Below are 12,458 nucleotides of genomic sequence, written 5' to 3' on the forward strand. Positions count from 1 at the left end.
GTGAGCTGATGTGTATAGCAGCATCATTCATCATAGCCAAATATTTGTCCACGGACAAATAAAATCTGGTACATTCATTGGAATACTGTCCAACCACAAAAAGGAATGAAGTACTGATTTATGTTACAGCATAGATAAACGTTATGCTAAGCAAACCATATACAAAAGAACAAATGCGTGATTCCATTTCATGAGTTACCTAGAGGAGGCAAATTCATAGTGACAGAAAGCAGGTTAGAGTTCATGTGGGACTGGGGAGAGAGGAATAGGGAGTTACTGCTTTATGGTGAGACCTTCTATTAGGGATGACAAACAGTGGTGATTTTACACAATATTGTGAAGTGACTAATGCCACTGAATTAAACACTTAAAAATGTTTAAAATGGCAGATTTATGTTATATATACTTTACCACAATTTTTTAAAGATTTATCATGTAATATACCAAGAGCCATTGAATTGTGTACTTTAAATGGGTAAATTGTATAGTATGTGAATTAGATCACAATAACTGGACTCCACAAGTAAAGGAATGAATTTGAACCCTATTTTCACTCCATTTCACTTGAACAGATGGATATATTAATAACATTCCAACAAAAATGCCAGAAAGATTTTTTGAGGACCTAAACAAATGTATTTTAAAATGTATACAGAAGAATGAGTGTTTGAATAGTCTCCGGGGCATGATGTGGAGGCTGTTGTCCTTGGAATAATTTTAAGAACTTTAAAGAGGGATTTTTTTCTCTATCAGATATGAATGCATATCTGTAAAGCCATGGTAATTTTTTAAAATTGCAATGTGGTATTGGTAAATGAGCAAATAAAAATATTTTGAGATATAAATAACTGGGAAAAGATCTTCACAACATCAAAAACTGATGGGGGATTCATTTACAGAACTCTTGCACATCAGAAGTGAGTCACGGGTTCCAGACAGGACCCCAAGGCTTCACTCAGGTGGGAACCTCAAAAACTCAAGTCTGCCTGCTCCACTGGTCAAGCTCTGACCTGAGAAGCCAGACCTGAAATTCATCAAGAAAGAAAGGAAGGTATAGTTAGATGACTTGTAATTTGTATAGAATGAAAGTATCATTGTATGGAATATTATATTACAGTTAAGAAAATTGGAGCTCAGAGAGATTAAGTAACTCGTCCCAAGTCACACAGTAAGCAGGGGCTGAGCACTAGATTTCTCGTGTATAATTAATGTCTTGCATGTTATCCATTACATGCTGTTTCCTTCCTTTCCCCTCTCCTCTTCCCTCCCTGCCCTACAAATCTGAATAGAGTTCTTCCAAGTCAGTGTCCTCTCTGGGGCTGGCACTCTGGCCTTACTCACCCTGAGGGATGCTCTGGAAGGCCGTGGAGTCCTTACTCGCGGTGTCACAGGTGGGGAGCCCCGGTGGGAACTGGCCCACCTCCACACTAGTCCTCTCACTCCAGCTCCCCAGATTCCCTTCCAGAGGCATGGTGTGGATACTGTTGTCCTCAGAACACTCCTGCTGGCTGCTCAGTGTCAGGGTGGAGGTGTCGCTGAAGATGAGGCTGGAACCCAGGCTCAGAGTCTCCTTGGAGCCCAGGATCAGGGTCATGCGCGAGGGTGGCGAAACGGTGGAGTTGGGTCCATGGGTGCTGGAGTGCAGGCTGGCAACGTCGTTGGAACCAGGGACCAGGGTCAAGCATGAAGCCTGAGGGACGGTCATCTTCAAATCAGACTTGGGGTTGCCATTTGAAGCCATGCTGATGGTTCCCTTGGAACCTGTGTTCCAGACTACACCAAAGGCTCTTTTTGAAACAGATCCAGAGATGTTATGTGAAGCCAAAGTGATGGTCTCATTTGTGTCTGGCATAAGGGATTCAGGGTCCAGCTTGGATATGTTCCCTGAGCCCATGCCTAGCAGCTGACTGGAGTCAGGATCCAGAGAAGAGGTTGAGTGTGGAATAAGGAGAGCTTTTGAGCCTGACCTGGAGATGTTGTGGCCCAGAACAAGGGAGTCTTTGGAATAAAGCCTTTTAAATGGGTTTGTCTCAGGCCTGGAAGGATTGGAGTTGCTCTGAGCCAAATCAAAAAGATTGCTTGAGAGGGAGTTGACAGCCTCCTCCGAATTTGGCCCAGTGTGGCTCCCTGAGCTCATACCCTGGACCTCCATAGAGTGGGGGCTCAGAATGAGGTTTGAGGCTGGACTTAGGGTCCCCTGTGTGTTAGGCCTTGAGAGGTGATTGGAATCCAAAGCCAGGGCTTCACCAGAGTGGGCAGCAGTGATCTGGAGGGAACCTGGAGTCGTGGACCTGTTGTCATCAGGTCTGGGGGTGTTATCAGACTCCAGGCCAGGGGCCTCCTCTGAGACCGGAATCAGAGTTGGATTAAGGTCTGGAACAAGAGCCACGCCAGGACTCAGGGATGGATTCAAGAGAGCAACAAGGTCCGTGTCCAGGCTGGACCCAGAGATGATGCCAGAGCCTAAACCAGGGGCCTCAGTGGAGTTGAGATTGGGTGTCATGTTCGCGTCTTCACAGAGGACCAGACTAGCCCCTGGACCCAAGGCCATGCTCGGTCTGGAGGTCTGTCAGTGCCACTGCCCCCTTCTGTCCAATAGCTGACTGCTGAGCTCCCTGCAGTGCTCCTGAGAGAGAGAAAAGGCAAGTTCAGCCTCACCTATTGAAACCTTTCCATGGCTCCCCATGGATGACCTCCATGACCACGCCCAGCCCACCTGTCCAGCTCCGTCCTACATGGCTCTCTCCCAGCTTTCTCAGCTCCAGCCCCATCACCTGTGTTCCCTTCTTTGACCACATCCCGCTCCCTTTCAGCTCACAGTCCTTAAATGTAGTTTCCTTGGCCCGGAACCTCCCCCTGCTCCCCTCACTGATCCTACTCCTCCGAGCAAATGACTCATGGCACTTTATTCCAATGACTTGTTTAGTGCTCCAGCCCTAGCTAGAGATGAGTGGGGACACTGGCGAGAACTATGCACATCTTAGTCCCCAGGGCATCCCCAGCACCTAACATAATAACTAGGTCCACAGTAGGAAGTCCATGAATACTAGACAAATGAGGAACCCTCCCACCTTAAGGTAGAAAAGGAAAAGGGGAAGTCTCCTTATTTACTACTTCCAGCCAACCCCTAAGTTGCTAGAACTACTCTGTGAATGGCTGTGGCACTAGATGCCCAAAGCAGCCTTGGCAGAGCTGCCCACTGCCCTTAACAGTTTGCTCTGGGTGAGGCAAACTAAATGGAGGAGAACCTGAGGATATCATCCAAAGCAGAGCCTGTCTCAGCCGAGCAATCTCACTGCTGGGTGAACTCCCCAATCCCCCCACCCCATCCCACCCCAGAAAGACTAGACAAAGGAGCAAACTCTCCCACCTTACCCTACCCCACCCCCACACCTGGGCCACCCTCCCTATGGGAATCGTAGGGACAGCTCACCTGCATGCATGGTGTTCTTAAGCAGGAATGGGCCCCTGTGAGGAGATGCGAAAGGAGATCAAGTCAGGCACGAGCGGCTTTTTCAGTACTTACTGAGCAAAGTCTAAAGGCCAGGCACACACTTCTGCTAACAAAATTCCCCTGCGTACACACACACACACACACACACACACACACACACACACACACACACACACACAGAGTCCCAGAAGCTAGAGATGCTTACTCCATTGTATGCTTAAGGAAGTGGAGGTCAAGGGGAGAAAGGTCACCCCACGGGCCCTCAGGGAAGCCAAGACCACCTCTTTATGCCACCTGACTGCCTACCCTCCATGGCTTCCCACTGCCTTCAGGACAGCATCCCAAATCCATAAGGGGACCTAAAAGGACCTTCTGTGTCTGGCCCCAAGTCCTTTTTCACCCTTCCTGCCCCTTCATACTCCCTCTACCTCTGTACCCCCTCATTCCAACATTCCTCAACTTCTTTGTTCCTACAAAGAGTCACAATCCCAGGTTAAGTCTGGCCCTCCACAGGCTGAGCATCCTTCAGTCATTTTCCCTAGCTAACACCTATAGCTTCACCCCTTCAGATTTCAGCTTATATGCTACAAGCCTTCCAGGTTCCCCAGACAGGTGAGGTCCGCCTGTAAGTTCCCAGGGCACTGTGTCCACTTCCCCTTTCTTGGCACACAATATCTGGTTTCCTTGCTAAACCATAAGATCCACAAGAGTCTAGCACCCCCGCCCACCCTAGAGCCAGTGCTCCACAGCAAGAGAAGCCACCACAGTGAGAAGTTTGCACACTGCAATTAGAACATAGTCCCTGTTTGCCACAACTAGAGAAAACCCTCATGCAGCTGCAAAGACCCAGTGCAGCCAAACATTACAATAAATAAATAAAATAAAAAAGAGTCTAGCACAGCACCTGGCACACAGTAAATGTTCAATAAATGAGCTTGTTATTTCATCCTTTTATCCCTTCTTCATTCATTCATCCATTAAGTCAGTAGCTCATTTCATCACGTATTCATTTCTTATTCATTCATACACTAACTCATTCACTAAATCATTTACTCATACCATACATTTTCCTGTGCACCTTATGGCTTAGCTTTGAAAAAGATATAGATTCATAATCATGTTGTCCTGGGTTCAAATCCCAGCTCATCCTCCTAATAGTGTTAGTACACTTGGGCAAGAGACACTCCCCTCCCTGCTCTCATCCTCCTCGTCTCTAATATGGGGAACATAAAACCTGCCACCCAGGGTTGTTAAAGTCTCAGCGTCTGGCATGGAGCCCACTTGGCCCACTGACGGTCTTCTCTAAATTAGTTACTTTCTGTTACTCTCTGTGAGGCACTATGAGCTGAGTAAGGTGCTTAGAGCCCAGTGGGACCTTCCTTCACCCCCAAGCCAGCAGTTCATGCAGAGCTTTGCAACTTGCCTCAGAGGAAGGAAGGTTCAACTACCATCAGCACCAGAGATGATTTTACCCTGAAGCTAATGAAATTTAAAATTTCAAGGCTCCTTGCTCATACAATTCTTTTCCAAAGGGCCTGTACATAATTTTGTATTCATAATTTTGTCTTCTTCTACTTAAACAGGAGCCTCAAAACTATAAAAAGACTCAAGGCTCCAAAATACCCTGGATCACCTCTCCCATATTCTCCTCTCTGTACACACACATACACACACAAACACACGCCGTATTTATCAAAAGGAGGCATTTTCAACCTGGAAAAAATTTAAGTCAGGTACAGCCTATGATGTAGTCAGTAGGATTTTGGAAGGCCTACCTGGTTTAACCTGTGAAAGAACATAAATCTCTACTCTTTTGACACAACAAATCATAACACTGGGTCACTGAGCAAAAAGCCATGGGTCTCAAGCCAGGCTGACCCTCCTTTATCCATGAGAAAATGTCTCTCACTTTCTCCTGTTTCCTCATTCCTCCTCCTCCACCCTGCAACACACAGGTGAGTCTTCAGAGCTGAGGTAGGCAGCCCATATCTTACCCTCCACCAAAGGGATATTGTGCATTAGGAAGATTGGTGGTTGTTGAGGTGGGACCCAGGGGAACTAAAGGAGGTCGCTATACAGCTGCTTATTGGCCTTTGCCCCCAGGTCCTGGAGTCCCAGTTGAGGAGAACAGAGGGTAGCAATAAACCACCTAGTCCCATCAGAGACTGAGAATCATTGACTGATTCCCATCCTTTCTCCTTCACCTTTATGAAACCTTCCAGGCCCTTGATAAGGGTTTCTGGGGCTCTCAGGAAGAGGAACTATCAGTGGATCTTCCAGTCCCTCATTGAGAACATGTTTATCAGATGTATTGGCCCGGAATGTGTCAGGCACTTGTATGAGTATGTATACACACATGCACGCATGCATGCACACACATCTGACATTGTTATACCTCGGTTCCAGAAAATCCAAAACAGACTTTGCCATCATTCCTGCAAATCAGATCGTCTTAATTCTCTTACATTGCAGGGCACTGGAACCATAATCCAAGCCAGACATAATATCATCCTTGACTATGCTCTTCTTGACTTGCTGAATCCAAATTTGGCCGAGTTCTGCTAGTTCTGGCTCCAGAAAAGTTCCCAAGTATCTCCTCATATCTCCATCACCACTGCTAAACCCTAGTATGGCTCCCACTGCTTTGGGACTCTGTCTTGGAATTGCCCTCTCAACAAGGGTCCCTGTGCATAGGGGTCACTCCCAACAAACCATTTTTCAAATTGAGCCACAAAGTTCTTCCTTTAAAATTGCATTCAACAGTATGGTACTGGCAAAAAGATAGACACATAGGCTAATGAAATAGAACTGAGAGTCAGGAAATAAATCCATGCATCTATGGTCAACTGATCTTTGACAAGGATGCCAAATCTGTTCAATGGGGAAAAAATATTCTCTTCAACAAATGGTGATGGGATGACTGGAAATCAACATCTAAAAGAATAGAGTTGGCCTCTTTCACACTAGATATAAAATTTAAATCACAATGGACAAAAGACCTAAATATCAGAGCTAAAATTGTAAAACTCTTGGAAGAAAATATAGGAATAAATCCTCATGACCTTGGATTTGGCAATGGTTTCTTAAACCAAAATCATAAGAAACAAGAAAAAATAAATTGAACGTTAGCAAAATTAAAAACTTGTGTATCAAAAGGCACTACTAGAAAGTGAAAAGACAACTTACAGAATGGGATAAAATATTTATAAGTCATATATCTTATTAGATCTAGTATCTAGAATAAATAAAGAACTCTTACAACTTAACAACAAAAAGATAAACAACCCAATTTAAAAATGGGCAAACAAATTGAATAGAGCACTTAGTCATTAGGGAAATGTAAATCAAAACAACACTAAGATAGCACTTCATGCCCACTATGGTGGTTATAATTTTAAGAAATGGAAAATAGCAAGTGTTGGCAAGGATATAGAAAAATTGGAACCATCAAATGTTGCTGGTGGGAATGAAAATCATATGGCCTCTATAAAAACCAACCTGGCTGTTCCTCAGGAAGTTAAACTAGAATGGCCATATAATGCAGCAATTTCACTCTTATGTATATGCCACAAATAACTGAAAATTGATGTTCCAACCAAAACTTGGACACAAATGTTCACAGCTGCAGTATTCACAAGAGCTAAATGTATAAACAACCAACATGTCCATTGACTGGTAAATGGATTAAAAAAATGTGATATATCCACACAATGAAATATTATTTAGCTGTAAAAAGAATTGAGTACTAATACATGCTAAATATGGTAAACTTTGAAAATATTATGCTAAGTGAAAGAAGCTAGATGCAAAAGGTCACATATTATATGATTCCATTTATATGGAGTAGCTAGAATAATCAAATCTAGAGAGATTAATAGCAGATTAAAGCAGACAGACTGTCATGGGCAGGAGAAATAGGAGAATGGGAAGTGACTTCTTGATGAGTATGGGGTTTCCTTTTGGAGTGACAAAAATATTCTGGAGCTAGATAATGGTGATGATTGTGCAACATTATAAAGGTACTGATTGTCACTGATAGTAAATTCTATGCTATGTGTATTGTACAACAGCTTTTTTTTGTTTTTGTTTTTTTTTAATGCATGTAACAGATAAGAGAGAGTCCCTTGGACTTCAAGGAGATCAAATCAGTCAATCATGAAGGAAATCGGTCCCGAATATTCATTGGAAGGACTGATGCTAAAGCTGAAGCTCCAATACTTTGGCCACCTGATGCAAAGAATTGACTCATTGGAAAAGACCCTGATGCTGGGAAAGATTGAAGGCAGGAGGAGAAGGGGACAACAGAGGGTGAGATGGTTGGATAGCATCACCGACTCAACGGACTTGAGTTTGAGCAAGCTCAGGGAGATGGTGATGGACACGGAGGCCTGGTGTGCTGCAGTCCATGGGGTTGCAAAGAGTCGGACACGACTGAGCGACTGAACTGAAGTGAACTGAACAGACAAGAGGGCATAGACTCACTTTTCCATGCTCTTCCTTGGTAAATACAGCTAAATATCCTGGAAATAGTTCAACAGACAAGCAAAAACAAACCAAAAAAAGGACTCAAATCTAGAAAGAAGGCAGTGGACTAGCTAGGAATATCAGGACTGGAGGCATGACAAGGTGGTGAGTTCTCCAGGGTTTTCTTTTTATCTCCCACATATTCCAGACTGGGTACCAGAGAGGCCTGTAACACAGATTTGCCAAGAGCATAAACACACATGCAAGAAAAGAAAACCTTGTTTTCTCTGACCAAGAAAGGACCAGAAAAAGAGAAGCCCAACAAAGAAAGAGCTCTGGGGGGAGCCCCAGTCCCCACTCCATACCCAGGCCAGCTGCAGTTTAATCCACCTGCAGTGGCAGTAGCTGTGGCAGTAGAGTCTTGTATCGTGGGCCCCCCACTGAATGGCAGAACAGTTACTAGGGCCCACAGCTCCTGAATCCCACAGTGACACAGTTGGCTCAGAGAAGTACCTCATTCCCCTGCAGATAACAGCAGTACAAATAAATAGGAGCTCCAATGGCTGAAGAACAAAGCAGGCTAGTGCTCTGGAAGCTATCGTTGGAACCATTGTCCAGCAAAGTAGGCCAGAACTGACACTCTAAACCTTAACCTTCTAAAATAAAAGTTTTAAATAGGCTCAAGAATCTCTTAACATAATATCCAAAATGTCAAGGATACAATAAAAAATTGCTTGTCATACCAAAGACTAGGAAAATAGCATCTTGAGAAAAGATAACGAGCACCAACACTGGGATGAAACAGATGTCAGAATTTGTGAAAATGACTTTAAAGCAGTCATAAAAATACTTCAGCAAGCAATTACAGATCCTCTTGAAGCTAATGATAAAATAGAAAATCCTAACAAAGAAATCAAGGTTATTAAAAAAATACAGTAACCAAAATTAAAACAAATTATTTTTAAAACTCAATAACTGAAAAAAAATTTAGCTTGCTGGATGAGCTCAATAGTGAAGTGAAGATAACAGAAGATAGAATCAATGAACTTGAAGACAGACTGATAAAATTTACTTAATCTGAACAACAGAGACAAAAGAGACTGAAAAAACTGGACAGATTCTCAGGTATCTATGGAATAAAATAAAATATCTAACATTCGTATCATCAGAGTTCTGGAAGAAGAAGAGGAAAAGTGTTGAAAAATTTCAAAGTAGAAATGGCTGAAAACTTCCCAACTTAAGGAAATATACAAACGTACAGATTCAGGAAGCTGAGAAAATCCCAAATGGGAGAAACCCAAAGAAACCCATGCCAAGATACATCATGATTAAACTTCTGAAAACTAAAGGCAATGAAAAAATTATCTTAAAAGTGATCAGAGAGAATTACCTATAGAAGAACACTAATCTGAATGAGAGTAGATTTCTCATCTGAAGCCATGGAGGCCAGAAAGAAGTTATACCCATTTTTTAAGTGCTGAAAGAAAAGAACTGTCAACCACAACTTTTGTAACTGGCAAAGTCATTCTTCAAGGATGACTCTTAGAAATGACTTCCCTGATGGTCCAATGGTTAAGACTCCCTGCTTCCACTGCAGGCAGCATGGGTTTCATCCCTGGTATCTAGGAGTCATGTAAGGATGTGAGAGTTGGACTATAAAGAAAGCTGAGCACCGAAAAATTGATGCTTTTGAACTGTGGTGTTGGAGAAGACTCTTGAGAGTCCCTTGGACTACAAGGAGATCCAACCAGTCCATCCTAAAGGCAATCAGTCCTGAATATTCATTGGAAGGACTGATGTTGAGGCTGAAACTCCAATACTTTGGCCACCTGATGCAAAGAGCTGACTCATTTGAAAAGACCCTAATGCTGGGAAAGATTGAAGGCGGGAGGAGAAGGGGACGACAGAGGATGAGATGGTTGGATGGCATCACCGACTCAACAGACATGAGTCTGAGTAAGCTCCGGGAGTTGGTGATGGACAGGAAAGCCTGGGTGCCGCAGTCCATGGAGTCGCAAAGAGTCAGACACGACTGAGCAACTGAACTGAACTGAACTGAGGGGAACTAAGATCCCACATATGCTACACAGTGTGGCCAAAAAAATGATAAAGGAAAAATGCGTGTAAATTCAACCATGCCGTTCCCCTCTTAGAATCCCTCTGTGACTTTTCATGGCTTTTTAGACTGTGGCGGTGTGGGTTATATTTTTCTAAATGACAGATTCTCAGGGCTTCCCTGGTGGTCCAGTTGTTAAGAATCCATCTTGCAATGCAGAGGACACTGGTTTGATTCCTGATCTGGGAAGATCCCACATGCCTTGAGGCAACTAAGCCTTCAAGCCACAGCTACGGAGCCCACAGGGCCCTGGAGGCCATGCTCTGCAACAAGAGAAGCCACTGCAGTGAGAAACCCAAGCACTGCAACTGGAGAGCAGCCCTGGCTCGCCACAACTAAAGAAAGCCCACTCAGAACAACAAAGACCCAGCACGGCCAAAAATAAAAATTAATTAATTAAAAAAAAAAAGATTCTCAGGCTTCACCCTTAAAAATTCCACTTTGCAGCTCTGAGGGGACCCAGGAATCAGCCTTTCATCAAGCTTTCTCCCTCCACTCCTCCCCAAAGTGATAATCACATAGCTGATGGACAGGACGCAAGGGGAGACACTTGGATCTTCAATCTGATGTCTGTGTTTCATTTGCCAAGAGCCTCAGCCCACAGGCCTTACCCTCCATCTCTTCAGCTACATTCATCCCTTCCCAAGCTGCATGCTTGAGCCCCTTTCAAACTTCTTCTGGTGCTTCCAATGGGGCCTTTGCAAACACTCTTTCCTCTTCCTGCAGCCTTCCTCCAGACTGCCCACCACTTCATCGCCCCCCTGGCTAACATCTAGTCACATTCCAGATGCCAGCTTAGGTGTCCTTTCCCCTAGGAACATTCCTCGGACCCTCAAATGTGGCTGAGGTGCCCTCCTCATGTGATCACCTATATCAGAGAATTGCTCCGTTTACCTGTGTGTCTCCACTTTAGAAAATGAGATTGGTGGGTATCTATTACTCCTGTTTTCCCAAGACATAGCACAGTGCCTAGTACCCAGAGCAAGATTCAGAAAACGTTAACAGAATAAGGAAATGAATGAACGACAACTCTTCAAGACGGGTATCATTATCCTCATTTACTGGCATGTCAATTCAGACTGCTCAGGGACATAAGTAGATTTTTACAAAGCCCCCCACAAGTGGCAGAGGAAGGATTCAAACCCAAGCATTCTTAGCTCACAAGTTTCCCTACAAGATCCCAGAGATTTCCGAGGTACGAGTCACTCAGTGAAGCCACATCTTCCCACTTCTCATTCCTTATTCCCCCTGCCACCCTTGGGCCTCTGTGATGTGTTAGTCACTTCAATTGTGTCTGACTCCTTGCAAATCCAGGCACTGTAGCCCATCAGGCTCCTGTGTCCATGAGATTCTCTAGGCAAGAATACTGGGGTAGGTTGCCATACCCTCCCCTTCAGGGGATCTTCCTGACCCAGGGATTGAACCTGTGTCTCTTATGTCTCCTACACTGGCAAGCAGGTTCTTTATCACTAGCGCCACCTGGGAAACCCTTTTAGGTCTCTATCCTAGAGGAAAAGTCCAGTGAAAACAACACATCTCTCCTAATGCCCGGCTATAATGCACAAATCCGGGGATTTGGAGTCAACTGAACTTGAATTCAAAACCTGCTCTCTCTCTCACCAGAAGTGTGAGTCTGGGAAGGAAGCTTCCCCGCACTGCATGTCTATCTTAATACTCAATCCATGAGATAAGCATAGAGAATAAAATGTGATGATGCACATAGGAATTTTCATAGCATCTGGCCCCCAGCAGTTCCCCCAGTAAATGTCCATCCTCACCGTCCCTTCCTCCCTATGGGTGACGGTTGGGTGGGGGCCTTGAGAAAAAGACCAAGTCTGGCTTTCAGTTCTCTGCACCCTCTCCCCCTAATCCGTGGTATTCCCTCCCTGGATCTCACTCTTCCTCTCCTCCCCCAGACTCCCACCCACCACATTCTCAGAACTTGATAGCCTAAATGCTTTGTCCATGAGCTTTAAGCAACTGCTATAAAGTTCAATGTGTTACCTCCACCTGGGGCATCCACATGGTAACAGAAAATTCAGCCTTAAGTCAAAGGTACGAAGTTCTAAGAGTGGAATTACAGCCAGAGGGAGACTTTTACCCAGGGGGGTGGGGTCAAGGTGGTAACTGCCTTGTGGAGGCTGTGGCAGCTGCCCCCACCCCTGGGACTTTCCCAGAGCCACCCCTTGCTTACCTAGGCTCTCCCCCCCAGCTCTGGTGCTGCGGTCTTTGTGAGGTCACCATGACTCAGAGTTCCCAGCCAATGAGGCCCCTTCTATGCCTACACAGTGGGAAGAAGCAGGGAGATGTCCTTTCTAAGAAGGAGGTATCTTCAGCCCCTCCACCACCGCCTGGAAATGACCTAGCACAGACTAGCTCAGACAAAGTCTGACTTCCTCACCTGGCATTCAAGTCTTCTCATAA

At 44.7% G+C, this 12,458-nt stretch overlaps 1 protein-coding gene across 50 annotated transcripts in view; it reads right to left on the bottom strand.

Annotated features, from left to right (window-relative positions):
* MROH7 (maestro heat like repeat family member 7) overlaps positions 1-12,258 on the bottom strand; it is a 49,637-nt gene extending 37,379 nt beyond the window's left edge. For 18 of the 50 annotated variants that reach the window (XR_014053346.1, XR_014053362.1, XR_014053360.1 and 15 more), the window contains exons 1-3: positions 12,039-12,250; positions 3,434-3,468; positions 1,342-2,626 (exon numbers count right to left, since the gene is read on the bottom strand). Coding sequence is in view for 25 of the 50 variants with exons in the window: in XM_081489076.1 (XP_081345202.1) it covers positions 1,342-2,551 (1,210 nt within the window). In the remaining 25 variants the exon portion in view is untranslated. Of the gene's footprint in view, positions 1-1,341; positions 2,659-3,433; positions 3,469-12,015 lie in introns of all 50 variants that reach the window. The other 32 variants (XR_014053361.1, XR_014053343.1, XR_014053356.1 and 29 more) reach the window with 4 other exon arrangements.
* Between the last annotated feature and the right edge of the window lie 200 nt (positions 12,259-12,458).

This window comes from Giraffa tippelskirchi, chromosome 5, assembly GCF_054371585.1.
Source record: "Giraffa tippelskirchi isolate mGirTip1 chromosome 5, T2T-mGirTip1v1.2.pri, whole genome shotgun sequence".
NCBI classification, from domain to species: Eukaryota; Metazoa; Chordata; class Mammalia; order Artiodactyla; family Giraffidae; genus Giraffa; species Giraffa tippelskirchi.